At 45.7% G+C, this 15,392-nt stretch overlaps 1 protein-coding gene across 3 annotated transcripts in view; it reads left to right on the plus strand.

Moving 5' to 3' along the window:
- Nucleotides 1-13,712, plus strand: part of LOC107192054 (potassium voltage-gated channel protein Shaker) — a 107,316-nt gene extending 93,604 nt beyond the window's left edge. For 2 of the 3 annotated variants that reach the window (XM_015581243.1, XM_015581247.1), the window contains exons 2-7: nt 24-147; nt 4,035-4,300; nt 5,472-6,115; nt 8,006-8,135; nt 12,403-12,584; nt 13,546-13,712. In XM_015581243.1, coding sequence (XP_015436729.1) covers nt 24-147; nt 4,035-4,300; nt 5,472-6,115; nt 8,006-8,135; nt 12,403-12,584; nt 13,546-13,712 — 1,513 coding nt within the window. Of the gene's footprint in view, nt 1-23; nt 148-4,034; nt 4,301-5,471; nt 6,116-8,005; nt 8,136-12,402; nt 12,594-13,545 lie in introns of all 3 variants that reach the window. The other variant, XM_015581255.1, reaches the window with a different exon arrangement.
- The last annotated feature ends 1,680 nt before the right edge of the window (nt 13,713-15,392 follow it).

Below are 15,392 nucleotides of genomic sequence, written 5' to 3' on the forward strand. Positions count from 1 at the left end.
ACGCGACTGCCTTTCTTTTTCAGATCGCTGCCGAAACTCAGCAGCCAGGACGAGGATGGGCCGAACCCCCACACCCAATATGCAGGCGTCACGCACTTCGAGCCCATACCGCACGATCATGACTTTTGCGAACGGGTCGTCATCAACGTGAGTATTATCTATCGTTACCATTTATTTAGCAGAATATTACTATTTGCAAGGGGCATCGCTTGAGTGAATCAGAAGAAATTATAATATTTATTATATTATTAAACCCCCAACTTTAGGTAGATATTTGAGCATATAATCCAATGCGATGATAGCCTTTAAATAAAATTCGGTATAGCGAAACAAGGGAGGGAATGGAACGGATAAATGAACAACGCAAAATAGACGATAAAGGGTTTCCATATTCAATGCTTTTTTGAGGTCGTTTCGCGACAGGTAAACCCGTGACACTTACGTTGGATCATGTCTTTGTGCAAAATACACGGGTATACAGTAATCGGGTCCCAAGATGAATTCATACATTTTCCATCTCTAGAATCGCAAAACGGGAGAGTGTGCCGTTTGTCAAAGAACGCTTCAACGAGGATTTTGCAACAAAAAGGGCCGTACGAAAGCATCAGAAGTTGTAACACGGAACAGAGGGCAAGAAGCTGATTCGTGTGATCGGTTTATCGACTTACCGGGAGTTATGGTGAAATCGCTTGAGAGCAAAGCTCGATTTAACTGAACCGGGGGATACGCGTGGATCGATCGGAACGCAAACTTTCAGACAAAATTACGGATCAGCGGACTAGGCTTGTTTAGCGTCAGTCATCAATATCCATCTAATGATTCGTTTAAGAACAGAGTGCGATCAGTATAAAGGCAGTAACCATCTCTCTACGAAAACAAGGTATTCGGAGAGTCAACAATTCTCTTTTCAATTGCAATATTCTTCAATTTTCTGTTGATCCGACTCTATTGATCTCGTCTTGTAATTTCCTAATCGGAATATGTGTACTATGTTTCTTCTGTGACGCGTGGTCTCCTATCTTGCTCTGAAGTTTAATTGTTCATTTTACGATTGTTTACCGCTAGTCAGATTGGCTAACAACAGTTACTAGATACTCCATTGTTAAAGAAAGTTTATAATCCACTTCCAAATAAAAGTTTATACTTTCTATTGACGGGGGTTTTATTCTGATCAGAAATGGTAGAAAAAATTGATGAAGTTTTCATTAGGTTTCTTAGTAAGTTCTATTTTCATAAATAAGTTCTCAAGAAACACAACCAAGAAAGAAAAATATCTTTCATTAGACAATAGAACTGAAATACATAATATGACGCCTATGCGATGATTCGGTCGAAGCGGTTTACTAGGAATCGTACCCGAGCGCAGTGTCTGTCGCGCGAAAGGATGTTAATGGCGGATAACGATCGAATTAATCTGAATTTCACTCCGCTTTTTTCATTGGTGTATTTCAAAGGGGGCGGTTGATGGTGCGGACGTTTTATATCTCTTCCACTCGGCGTTCCATCGGAAAGCCGGTAGATAATTGGAGTCGAAATTCAACTGCGCGCTGGAATCCCGTCGAAAGAAAAAAAAAAGATCCACCGAACCGTATTTGATCGCAATTGTCCGGAATAATGAAGCGTATTTGTCGTCTGTCTCGACGCGTCGAAGAAATAGAGTAATAACGGCGAAACGAGAAGAGGAGGGACCGTGCTCGATCGCGTACGCCGCGACGCGTCTCGTCTCGATTCGTCGCGCGATGAGTACCTATCTAGATACATACGTGTTTCCTCCGCTTTCCTTCGCGAACAGCGATCCGCATTCGGATCGATTTCCACCGGGTCTCCGTAAGCGAATGCATACTTTCGGGGTCCCATACTGTCCATCCATTCGTATTTCTTTCTTTTCGACGAAGCAAGATTATCTCAAGACACGAAATGACCTACAGACCGTGTTCTGGCAACCGTCCAAGTTCGTCTTGGAATCAGGGGCAATATAGTACCAAGGTCGTATTGTGTGAACGGAATTATCTGTCCTCGCCGATGACACGACTGCATTGCGCCAATTACAGTGACCGTTCGATTGCTCCGTGAAAAATCGGCGGTACCGATCGCGTGACCGATCGATTCTCCGTGTTTCCCGCGCATCGCTTTTCCGATCGTTCTAATCGAAAGAATTCGAGAACAATTTTAAAGTATACAGAAAATTTCCTCCCGAGACTGCCATAAATTTGAATCAAGTTCGCAAGTAGGGCTCGAGGGAGACGCATCGTGCCGGCGAACGATCGAAAGACGATTTCTGCAACAAATCTTGGTCATTCGCGGACGTTCGATATCGATCGGTGGCAGGTCGCACGCGCGTTTGTCCGCGCCGTCGCGAGTGCAATCCAATTTCTGTTCTGGACGGTCCTTCGACATCGTTGCCACGAAATTGTGCGCGCACGGCGTACACCAAGCGGTGTATAACTGAAACCTCAACTACCCTAAGACCTGAACGAAATGGAGTTGTATATTTCATTCGCGACAACGATTAGAATCCACCTCTATTGAGACTGTTCTCGTAATACCCGGAGATACATATGTACATGTCGAACACACCAAAAATTAGGCACTTGACGAACGTCAGGCGTGTCTTCGTTTCTGTTGTGGATCGAATCCCGTGTTATTCCTGATATCGAGCGATTCCTTGTTCATTAAATGTCCCAGGTTTAATTCTTTAATTCCCCGAATAACGCAATATCTGATTGACGAAGGTATTCCCGTGGACGCGTCGTCGATAAGCTCGAACCGTGCCGTGCCGTGCCGTGCCGTGCCGTGCCGTGCCGCGCCGTGACAGTTATAACCGATACTTCTTCTTTTTCTTCTTAATCGTCCTAATGGCCGGCCGCAATTACCCTAGTTTCGTTTATTCGTTTTCCGCTGTACCGCGGAGGATGGAAAGAAAGTAGTTTCTTTCGAGCCAAAACAAATGAACGGCGGCGACCGTGCTCCGATTTATTTCTGATTATCAACATTATGATCAGGTGTAACGACTAATAACGTTGCTCGTTAAATCGCGATGACCGCTGCCGTTAAGGGGGTGCGCTCGTGTCGTATACGACCATGCAAGATTCGTGGATGAAGAGTGGCGATCATGGTGTACTTACTTCTAGGATTACAGACAAATTTCTCATCGCGCCATCGAAATCCTGTTACTCTGCGGCATACTTTCCACTTTCAATGTGTAAGTCGAAATTGTCGAATAAGATTTTATCGTATGAAGCTTAGCTCCCAACCGGATTCAGTTCATATCTTCTGATCGAGGGTACCTACCTCGAAAGGTACATCTTCGGACTCGATAACGTACCAGCAATTACAGGATACGCTGTGTATGTATAGTATGTGGTGGCGCTAAGGGTGTCTCAAATTAGCTCCTCTAACAGCAGTCGGTCTTTAGGTAGTGACTGCACTTTACACTTTCTCCTTATACCTTTTCCAATACTAGTATAGGTCACTTATCGTTTTCCTTTCACCGCGTATCACCACGGTATCTACCCACTGCATTACCCTCCCGTAGGAAAAGGATACTCAGGAACCAATTTCAAGCTTCGAAACGGGATCTCTACTTCCGCCGCAGCAGCATAGGAACCCCACTCTCTCAGTAACATTTCACTGTCGTAAACGCTTCACGCATAAGGATCCGTAATATCTGCGTGAACTGGTCGTGCGTCAGAATTTAAACCATGATCGAAGCGTGTACCGAAGTTTCACAAAACGTATCGCGATATTTTTCGTAATCGCATTAAGAAATTTATTCCAAGCACGAGCAAGATTGCTTGATACATAAATAGGTATATTAAAAGTGCATATCCTACACTTGGGGATGGGTGACTCGTTTTTGACGTGCCTAGAAGAGGAAAGAAATTCGTAGTATGTGTAGTAAGGGATTTAAAGGGGGCGGGACGAATTAATCCGGTGTCCCAATTAGCAGGGCATCGACTGGCAAAAGGGGATGAGGGATAAGGACATGTCGCGGTGTACCAACATTTATCGATTATCGATTTCGATCCCGACAGGTGAGCGGGTTACGGTTTGAGACGCAGCTGCGTACGCTGAACCAATTTCCGGACACGCTCCTTGGCGATCCATCGCGACGGCTCCGATACTTCGATCCGCTTCGCAACGAGTACTTCTTCGACCGGAACCGACCATCCTTCGACGCGATACTTTACTACTACCAAAGCGGCGGCAGGCTGCGTCGTCCGGTCAACGTTCCCCTCGATGTCTTCTCCGAGGAGATCAAGTTCTATGAGCTGGGCGAGCTGGCCACCAACAAATTCAGGTACGGAACTTACCAGTTTGCGGATTGACAATTGAAAGCCAGAATGTCGAACTATTGCTTAACCCGAGTCAAAGATTTAAATATACCTACTTTGTTTCTTTACGGTAAACAGACTTTTACAGAGTCCTTGTACCAAATATACATATGCATGTATGTAATTTAGTTACATATAGCGAGACAATTAGTAAAATAGCAAAAAAATGTAATGAAGATTTTACGACGCGAACAACATTACAATACGTGTAGTTCGAGAACCCTGTTTGTTGTATCATTGGAAGCGAATTGGAAGGTTGGAGACCCCTGGAAAATCGAAGCTTCGGGCTGAACTCCGATGGGCTCATTGTTCAGGGATGTTCAATCTTTCGCTTCAGGGTAGACGGAGATCCCGTTTCATGATTTTCGTTACCGTTCAAAAATAAAAGAGGGGAAACGGGGTTGAAACTTTCCATTTCTCCCTCTCTCATCTATTTCTTTCCCTCCGCATCGATGGGATTCAGAAGCTATTTCACGTTTCAACCAAAGAATTTCCCACGTTTAAAAAATTCTTTACATGTCGAATGCATTAAAAACCTGACAGGCAGTTTTTTTATTTTACGACACAAGACGTGTTTGCAAAACGATTTAGAAATTTGAAGTAAAATTTTCTGGTACAAGACTTGGCCGTTATACGCGTTGTTGTCTGACTCATCGACTATTTCTACTACTACTTCTGCAACCAGTGAAAATAATCGTCTACGACAGACAGCAAATGAAACGACGACGACAGGGACGTTACGATGCCTCGAGATTACATAGCCGGTCACATATGGACGTTACACGTTCAAATACAATGCATAAAAATAAAGATTAAGCATAAGGATTGTTCTACCTTATGCTTGACGGATGAAAATCCTTAAAAGAGAAAACACAGTTTTTTCTGCAACTTACACGATGGAAATAAGTATGATTTTATATTTATCAAGATTCGCAGTCGAATAGATATCGTTTTCATTTGTTTGTCTTGTTGCGGAAGAATGTAAGAATATTGAGAAGGAGAGCAGAGTGAAAAGCTTCTCTGCTGTTTTCCTGTACGACATCGAGTAGTTGAAGTGGCACTTGCCTTGGAATACTCTGCTCTGTCTCGCGAGACGCGAATCCTGCAGCGGTTTTTGAAATGCAAATGGTTGCGCAGGGAGGACGAAGGGTTCATCAAGGAGGAGGAGAAGCCGCTGCCGACGCACGAGTTCCAGAGGAAGGTCTGGCTATTGTTCGAGTACCCGGAGAGCTCGCAGGGCGCCCGGGTGGTCGCCATAATATCCGTGATCGTGATCCTCCTGTCGATCGTGATATTCTGCCTGGAGACCCTGCCCGAGTTCAAGCACTACAAGGTCTTCAACACGACGACGAACGGCACGAAGATCGAGGAGGACGAAGTGCCGGACATCACGGACCCGTTCTTCCTAATAGAGACTATTTGTATCATCTGGTTCACGTTCGAGTTATCGGTGCGCTTCCTCGCCTGTCCAAATAAACTGAACTTCTTCCGTGACGTAATGAACTTCATCGACATCATCGCGATCATTCCTTACTTCATCACGCTCGGCACCGTGATGGCCGAGGAGGAGGAGACGATTGATCTGCCGAAGGCGCCGGTAAGCCCGCAGGACAAGAGCACGAACCAGGCCATGTCCCTGGCGATACTCAGGGTCATCAGGCTCGTCAGGGTGTTCCGGATATTCAAGCTGTCCAGGCACAGTAAAGGCCTTCAGATCCTCGGCCGTACGCTCAAGGCCTCCATGAGGGAGCTCGGCTTGCTCATCTTTTTCCTCTTTATCGGTGAGTCTTCCTTCGTTGTTACGTCTTTTTCCTTACGACACTATTGCCTGTTTTCCTAATTTATTTCCTATCTACGTTGAATTCGTCGGAGCTACTGTGTAGTATATCGAGATAGTTTTCATTTACATAGGCGAGAATGATTAATCGCCGAGAGCTCCAAACAACGATGATAACAAAAATCTGGTCGATAACCGAGCAAAGATAACTCGACTAGACATCAACGAGTCCTCGTCGTCTGGAGTTCTTTAAATGGCGATCACCTAGAGTACCGAGCTTAACGAGAAAGAATCCGACAATGGATGTGGCTCGATTGATCCGGGCAGTCAGCCAGCAAATGAACGATCAGGATTCGAATCGTCTCCGAGCAATCCAATCGACAGATTCTTTTTCCGTCCGTGATTCAACGAACGGGATTAAATCGTAATGTAACGTCGTTTAAATGCACGATTATCGACTGCCGGAAAGTTTATTCGATTTCGCGAACGTATTTATGGTCGTATGAAGTTTAGGCCAGTTCCGGGAACGACAAACGCGTATCTCCCGATGAACTTTAAGATCCCGGTGACAGGGATTCAAAGGACGAACGAGGAAGTCGGGTAATTTAATTGCCCGAATAATCTTCGATGCCACGAAAATAATGCGGAATCTTTATGATATTGCGGTAGATCGCGAAATCATTGGCTGCCGTTGTTCTCGAAGTGAGAACATGATAATGGCGTCTCCCATTCGCCAAAGAGATTTAGTTTCTTCCCGAACATTTTGGCCGAAGAACCATGAGTCTCTGACAGATTTATGTATAACCTCGTTCGTCTATCGATTCTTAATTTAGGTCCCTGCAAAGTTTCCGGCGATGTCCTTGCCAGCCTTTTCTTTTTAATGCCGCATTCGAGCCCGAGACGAAACATGGCTTTTAATAACTTTGCTGTTAACGTGTTGGTTACGATGCCGACATTTACGACTCGTTTCTTAATTTTTAGACATCGCATTCCTCGATCATATACTCTCTTCTCCGGTAGCTCCTGTTGTTTCTCGATAAGGTAGGAAAATCGTTTTTGATTCGTTACTTTTGTAAACGTTTCGATCTATTGAAAAATATATCGAAGCGCAAAATGCTCTTGTTTTCGTCGAAATCAACATTTCGCCGCCGTACTCTTTGCCGTGTCACCGGGGTATCTGTACGACGCGATGACGGGATCAACATGCCCAAAAATCGGCAAGCACATCGTTGGTTAAGCGAGAGGTGTGTATGAGATAAATGCGGAAAAGTATCCTGGCAAAATGAGAGCAGGAGAAAATCCTGAAATTGTGAGAGATTCCCTGCGCTCGCTGAAGAGCCCTCGGCGGAGAGACCTAGGTAACCAAAAACCGGTATGGGCTCTTGTACGGGCAAGATGGTTGGCAACCGTTTCCGGAGGAATGGACCGAGTCCAATCATCGTAATGGAACGCGGATTCTTTGAAACCGTCGATATTGCACGATCGACAAGACCCCTGAGCAGAAGCGGAAACGGAGATCGACGTCGTCGGTGGAGGTGTCGCGCGAAGGAACGATCGATAGATCGAACGATCCCTTGGTCGCGTTGCAGGAAGCAGCCACGGGAGGAGTGGACCGTGGGGCGAGGAGTAGAGAGAGACAAGGAGAGCTAAGGCTCGCTAAAATGGCGTGTCTTGAAGCGTGTGTTCCTCTTGTGTTCGTTCCAGGTGTGGTGCTGTTCTCGTCGGCGGTTTACTTCGCGGAGGCGGGCACGCAGGACAGCTTCTTCAAATCGATACCGGACGCGTTCTGGTGGGCGGTGGTCACGATGACGACCGTGGGCTACGGGGACATGAGGTACAAAGCCACCGGGGGCGTTAAACCCACTGAACCGGTGTTTTCTTCCTTGCATTGCAGGTGTGGTGCTATTCTCATCGGCGGTATACTTCGCGGAGGCCGGCTCCGAGAATTCGTTCTTCAAGTCCATTCCGGACGCGTTCTGGTGGGCCGTTGTCACGATGACGACCGTGGGCTATGGTGACATGACGTATGATGTACTCACTTTCACTTAAGACTCTAGTTAATGCCCGCCAAACAAAAACGAACACACACTATACTTTTATACTCTCCTCCTCAGATACTCTATTAACTTACCGGATACTCACTCGATTTATTGTACTCTGATCCCAACAGTTCGTTTCTTCTACGTCCTTCCTGATCCCCAGGAAGCACGATATCCCTGTTCTCCCCTCGATCCTCCCACCCCCCCCCACCCATCAACACCTCGATTGCCCGTTTGATCGCTTTTTAGTTTTTGGAGTTTCGTTTTTGATGACTTGAAACTTACAATTAGTGCTTGATAGAGTTGAGCACGCTAATTTTCAATCTTCCCGTACTCTTCGCAGACTCTTGGAATGTTTCGTTTTTCTACTTCTAGTTCTACTTCACCTTCGATCGAGTATCCACTTCTCTTCACCTTTTTCTATATTGCATCTTTAGAGTGCTGCTCGCAATCCTCCTCCAACACGCTTCGACTCATCGTTCGGAAACCTCGACACCTCGTTATTTAACTTTTCTTTAATCGTCCCGGGGTACCTCGTTCCTCTACCGTCCGCCTTACCGGTTTCTTTCCTTTCCTCCGTATTCTCGTTGAATCAGCCCTTCGTCCAACCTGTGCTTCACCGCAACACTGCGTGTTGCACTCGCCAGACTGTTCCTTCGTCAATTTATTGGTTATCGGCCCGGATGAACCGTTTCCCAGGTTCTGTGTTTGAGCGAAGGGTAGCCGTCCTTGACGCTCGAAACTTCGCTCTCCTTTTGCCGAAGAGATCACGTTTCACGCGGGAAACTGGGGCTACCCGGGTAACGAAAGTGCGAACCGAAGCATCTGGTCGCGTGTTTAACGCGTGTAATTGGCCCGTTTCAGACTATTAGGTTAATTGAAGGGTCAAACACGGGAACGGGGTTAAGTGGTTGCGAAATAACCTTATGAATTAATTACAGTCGAGAGTGCGTAATGTATCGCCGGGTTCTCTGCCCGTCTGGTATCGTTTATGAAAATGAGTGGTGAGATTTTGTAAGGTAATACTTTTAATTGTACTAGTTATTACTTTGCAACGCATATCCGCGTTCACTGTACTCGCGAAATTAAGCATACATGCATGCATACATACGTATGTATGTACATAATATCGACAGGGTGGTCTCGCGGTTCGCGGCAGACTCTCAGGATTCAAGAGCATCCGTGGAGAGAGGCTCGAGATCTGGGTGTTACGGCCGAAGGGGCTTCTTGAGCAATTGCCTCCCGTAAATCAATAAGGGTTCTCGGGCTCGGGTTCGTTTCTTGGAAACGCCCTGTGCCGAAAGGGCCAAGTAATCGCGATGATTCGCGTCGAAGGGTGGCCAGTGCGTTAAGAAATAAATATTGTGCAAAGTTTACAATTCAAGCGGATATTCCCTTGAAAATTACAGAAATAATAAGGATTACTTTTGGTCTCCATCATTCTGTCATTTTTCAAAGGACGACAAAGTTTGGCGTGACACCCTGTAGGTATAGAGTTCGTTCTCTCTTTGCTGTTTAACGCAAAAGCCCCGTTCCAGTTTCCCATTACGATACACGCATCCAGCTCGACTCCTTTGTCGAAGACCGGCGTCACTCGCTTCCTCTATCGAAGCCCGTTTCTCACGTAACCAGCTTCGCCATCGAACTCTACATTGAAAACCTGTTCCGCCCTCAACTGCCTCGCCGCGTCTCGCGTCTCGCGTCTCGCACAGTGTCCCGTGTTACGTCGATTCGTTGGTCCCATTACCGCGACCGATCGTAGTTTCGGAAACCAAACATCCGTAAGGTATCGATGCCCGATAACCGTGCAATTCGACGAACATAACGCGATCCATTGAAACCACGATACCTAGAAACGGCAGTTGTCGTATGTCGCGCGAGTAATTAACTCGATTCTATCGCGATATCTTTGATATACCGAATAGTTACGTTGCAGCCTGATTCACATATATGTATACCCCTCGCGCAAGACTCGATAACGTTAACGGTATATTACTGTCCAGAGCTTTCGGGTGAATACATTACAATTATCTTTCCTGCGGTCTAATTTCCTAACTTCCGGTCCCTTTGATTTCTCTGTCCATTCCATCCATGCATGTACTCCTTCGCGATCAAACATTTCTTTTTCCTCGACAACGTTTCACCCAGAAACTTACGAAACATTCGCCCCTTTTGGAAACCACTCAATTTTTGCTCACTACGCTCTGTCATCACTGCTACCACCATCAGTCATGGATCACGAAGGCCCATAGTACAGTGACACCTGCAGGAATGATCTCTTTTTTGCAATGATTCTCAATTTATTATATATATATATATACATATATATATATATATATATATACATATATATATATATATATATATATATATATATATACAATATAATCGAGATTACTCTCGCGAGGGTACGATGTGTTTACGATGTACGATGTTACGCTGTTCCGAGGATTAGCAAACGGTTCTCTCGCCACGAATTAACCCAAACAGAATTAAATGATTTATTAGACTAACAATAAGAATAAGATGCGAACTTTGGAAAGTTTGCCTAGGCTACGGTTACATGCAATTCACTGTTTCGATTCACTTAATCGATTTCGCGATTATGACAGAGATAGGAGCGAAGAAGTGATTTGTGGCCATCGAAATGACTCGAGAAATTAACCGTACTCTGATGAAAGATACACCAATCCGGGGAGCACTGTGACTGATACAACATTTATAGCAGACGGATGACGGTAACGAAGAATTCACGCTCGTTTTGCGAAAAACGATTAATGGAATATTTGCATATTTTGTCTCTTTCAAAAAAAGAATAGAGTTAAAAGAGAAAGGCACTCGGCGAAATATCTATGATCAAACCTGTTTGCATGATATTCGCTCGGCGTGCTTGAACAGACGGAAGGAAAGATGAATTCTTCGTTCTCATCTCTGATCTCGAATGGTACTCTTTCGGCATAGGTACACAGCAAACAGTCGTTCCATTAGATTTTTACTTGCGAAGAATGCGTCGGTTCTGTAGAATAATTCACCGTGATTGAGAAAAGAGAAATGTGTCTGAATCGGAGAGCAGAGAAGAGGACGAAAATAATGGAAATAATGGAGACAACGATCGAGCTGTCGTCGGACAAGTTGGAGTAAACGGGGAAGGAATGCTCGTTCGACGAACAATGATGACGGACGGGTTGCGAGCGCGTTTGGGCGCACTTTCCTCGCGAAATCGTGCCTCATTAGTAATTTTGCAAACATCCGAGCTGCTCGACGGCCGCGTAGGCTCGAGTACTCGAGTCCCGACGCTTTCCAATTCTCTGAAACGCGGTCTAATCATCTCTGCCCTCTACGTCGAGCCGAGATTTAGCGAACCTCCGTTTTAATTGCTCATTAACGACTCTCGAGTCCATCCATCGTACACCGTCGAACTGAATGGAGTCGCTCGTGAACGTATTATCACCGAATGAGGCTCGCACGCGGTTCGATCAGAAACTTATCACGTTTGAGCTCTTTCCAAACGAATTGTGAAGAATTGCATGTCGTACCGTTAGAAGGTTCAATCGGATCTCAGCAACGGAATGGCACGCGCTTGTTTGTAACGGTGCATCGGCACACGAACAAGAAGCCTTTTTAGAGAGTCACTTTAGTCCCCTAGTCTAGCCTAGAGAGCCCGCTTTAATTAGACACGCGAATCACTACAGATATACACGGTCCTGGTTACACGTGACGTTCGAAGAATAGAGATTAATCGGAGGTATTATATGTATGTAATTCGAAAGAATTTATTCGAGTTCACACTCGCACGGCAAAATTATGGAACCATTTATTCACCGTGAAGTGTAACTTGAAATTTTCATTATCATTCCTGAAAAGGAACTATATAGTACGAAGCCGCTGTTGGAAGGATATCGCGTAATCTAGGAATCCAGGAGTGGCGTCAACGATTCGAAACGCTTAAACGGTTCCGTGACGTCGACTCGATACCTACGAGGCCAAGAAATGAAAGGGCTAATAATTCGGTCCGATCTCTACGAGTAATTTACATATTGTATTGTCGATGACCGGGAGCACGCCGTTCCGTGTGTACCTGTAGGAGCCTCCAGTACCGCATAAGTAGCGCCACACTCGACTCGACACGGCAAACTCACACAAGATAGAAACACCACACCTAGCACCGAGTTTCTAGACGAGAAACGAAGCTATCGACCCTCCGGTCGTCCGGCAAACCGCGAATCAAAGCGACCATCTCATTCTGCTTCAGGCCCGTGGGAGTCTGGGGGAAGATCGTCGGCTCTTTGTGCGCGATCGCTGGTGTGCTGACGATCGCACTGCCTGTCCCCGTGATCGTCTCCAACTTCAACTACTTCTATCATCGTGAGACTGACCAGGAAGAGATGCAGTCGCAGAACTTCAATCACGTGACCAGCTGCCCGTATCTCCCTGGCACTTTAGGTACGACCTCGACCCTTTCCCTCGGACAATGGTTCGAAGTCTCGGATTTGGTGGGCGGTTCTTGAATTGACATTGGATTCAAATTTACCTAATAATACGGAATTCGATCGATTCACGAATTGGTGTTATTGTGAATTAAATTCGACGAAAGAATATGTTTTTCCTGTGTTTTTGTATGAAAGTATTTACAGGCGTTCACGTTTCTTGCATAGCTTTACAGATTATTGAATTTCATTACAAAATTCTCTATGACCTCGCCGTCCTCGTTGCCTTCATTTGCAATAATTTGCAATAATTTGCAATAATTTGCAATAATTTGCAATAATTTGTAATATTGTACACGAGAGACACATCCGTGTAAATACTTTCTGTCTCTCCTATTCAAACAATTCCCATCGTACCTTAAAAGTACAAGGTATCGGTTAAGGAAAAACGAAACACGAACTCGAACGAAAGGGCAAAAGTTGAATGTTCGATAAATAACATTGACACGGGAATCAATCGCCAGGGAAAATTGGGAACGTCCGTTAGCATGTACACAAAGTTCCCCGCCTGCCAAGCCCATCCCCGGTGATAGTTGTCCTCGACGTTTGCCGTAAGTAGTACCCATTGTCAGAGGGCGAAGTTACGTTTTTGAATTGCCGATATGTACCGATATCGCGTGTCTACGACCTTGCCGACACATTGGTTTATCGATTCGCGGACCTTCAACGGTTAGTCGTTAAAATTGAAATGAGAGCTTGTTGAAACACAATCGAATTTCGGGCGAGCAAGCTCCTAGAGAACACACCGTGGCTGGCGTGTTTTTCGACAGTGCGCACAAACGGTGCGAACCACGTTATCCGAATTTCCACGAACATCGTGTCCGCCAACCCAATGGAATATTAATTTTCAAAATGCCTCACTGCGATGACGAGACGTGTCGAACTCTTGTTCTTTGTCTGCTTCGCAGGTCAACACTTAAAGAAGAGCTCGATGTCGGAGTCATCGTCGGACATAATGGAGCTGGAGGATGGCATACTGCTCACTCATCCCGAGATTTCGAAGAAGCCGAACTGCAACCCTCGCCATAATAACAATATTAATCCAGCCTGTATGAGCATCGAGACTGACGTCTGACTACTAGGTAAGCTGTACATCACAATAAGATCGATGTTATTCTAATTGTTTAGTACAAGCGAACTACACGTCACGAAATCAAATTGGTATCTTTGTCTTGTATTCGACAAATCTGTCGAGACGTGTATGTACAGGGGAATAAGTAATAAGAAATGAAAACCGTAAGAAAGTTGCATGTCCTATCGCCAGATGCAGAAAGCAAATCGTTTATCTGTAGTTATTAATTATATCGGTGTAAGAACCGCGGTATTAAATGGTACCCTTGTGATTGCAGTGAAGGAGACGATGGCAGCGTGGTGGCCAGTGCTGGAATGGTTGTCTAAGAACAGCTACAGCTCCCTACGGTGCCTGACGTAGGCCTCCTTCACACGTCGTCGTAGTCGTTCTAGCTGCGAGCGCTAGCGACAGCGCGTGTACGCGTGCGCGCTGGCTTTGGATCGTAGACGGCTGCGCAAGCGCAAGCGCGATCGCGGGCACGCGCACTCTGTCCATAGTCTGTCAATACGAGGGGTGCTTCCAAATCCATTATTAAACGTCAACGAGAGAGAAAGCGGGAGAACGAATAACGGCGAACAATTCAACGACCAAGGATCGGCTGACTAAATATGGGTGCCACGTAATTTCTTCCATCGGCGCGACGCGCGAGCCGACGCGACAACAAACCGACTGACCGTCGCCGGAAGGGTTCGAGAGCAGAGCTCCAGAGAAGATGAAAACGACGAGGGAACGTCGTGTGAACGACAACGTTAAGCGTAAGAAAAGAGAATAACGATAACACACAGAGGTGGCGATATAGCTTCGAGAGAAGGAAACCAGGAATAAAGGGACAGCCGCTTCGGAGGTGTTACGGTACACACGCACCCCACGTAGGGACCTACCTGCTAATAAGGGGATGGAGCGGGATCATTCCTCTCGCGCGTCCAATCCCCACACCACCGACTCCAGTGTTCACTACAAATGCTAACAAATAATAAAAAAAAAAGTAACAAATAAACGATTATAAACGATTATAAACGAAACGAAAGGGAAGAGAATTGTTGAATCGCAACGGCTTCGCGAGGAACACAAACGTATAAAAGAAGAAATAATAACGAATGAAAGTCGTCGAAATTCCCCTCACCGTAACGATGCGATTCGCGTAAGCCGGCAGAGAACACGCGATCGAGCGAAAAGGGGGTAAATCGGTCGGCGACGAAACCAGGGGAATCGTACCAGATAATACTAATTAATTATTATCGATGTAATTAATCGAGTACACGTAGGTGAAGGTACGCTAACAAAACTAAATAACAAAGGAAGATATTCGTTCTAATAATTATCAACAACACTGCGCGTAAACGGACGATGCCAAGATCGAGCAGAATAGAGAGAAAAACGAAGGCGATCGAGCAAAAGAGGTGGAGAAACGGTACGGTACGGTACGGAACGGAACGGAACGGAACGGAACGGAACGGAATGTAAATGGTGATGGTGCTCGCGGTGAGAAGACAGACTTTTGGAGACACCCGTAGGCGTTGCACGTGGATACAACTACGGGAACGAGTGTGTCTTGCAGCGGAGAGACTGTTCTTTTTTCACTGAGGACAAACGCTCGAAGTAAGCTGGCTCCGATGTATAATAATACAATATGTTGGTATCTATTTGAACGCGAGACACGATTGGAATGCAATTTGTTTCTCG

The sequence above is a fragment of the Dufourea novaeangliae genome, unplaced genomic scaffold, assembly GCF_001272555.1.
Source record: "Dufourea novaeangliae isolate 0120121106 unplaced genomic scaffold, ASM127255v1 scaffold7, whole genome shotgun sequence".
In the NCBI taxonomy this organism is placed as follows: domain Eukaryota; kingdom Metazoa; phylum Arthropoda; class Insecta; order Hymenoptera; family Halictidae; genus Dufourea; species Dufourea novaeangliae.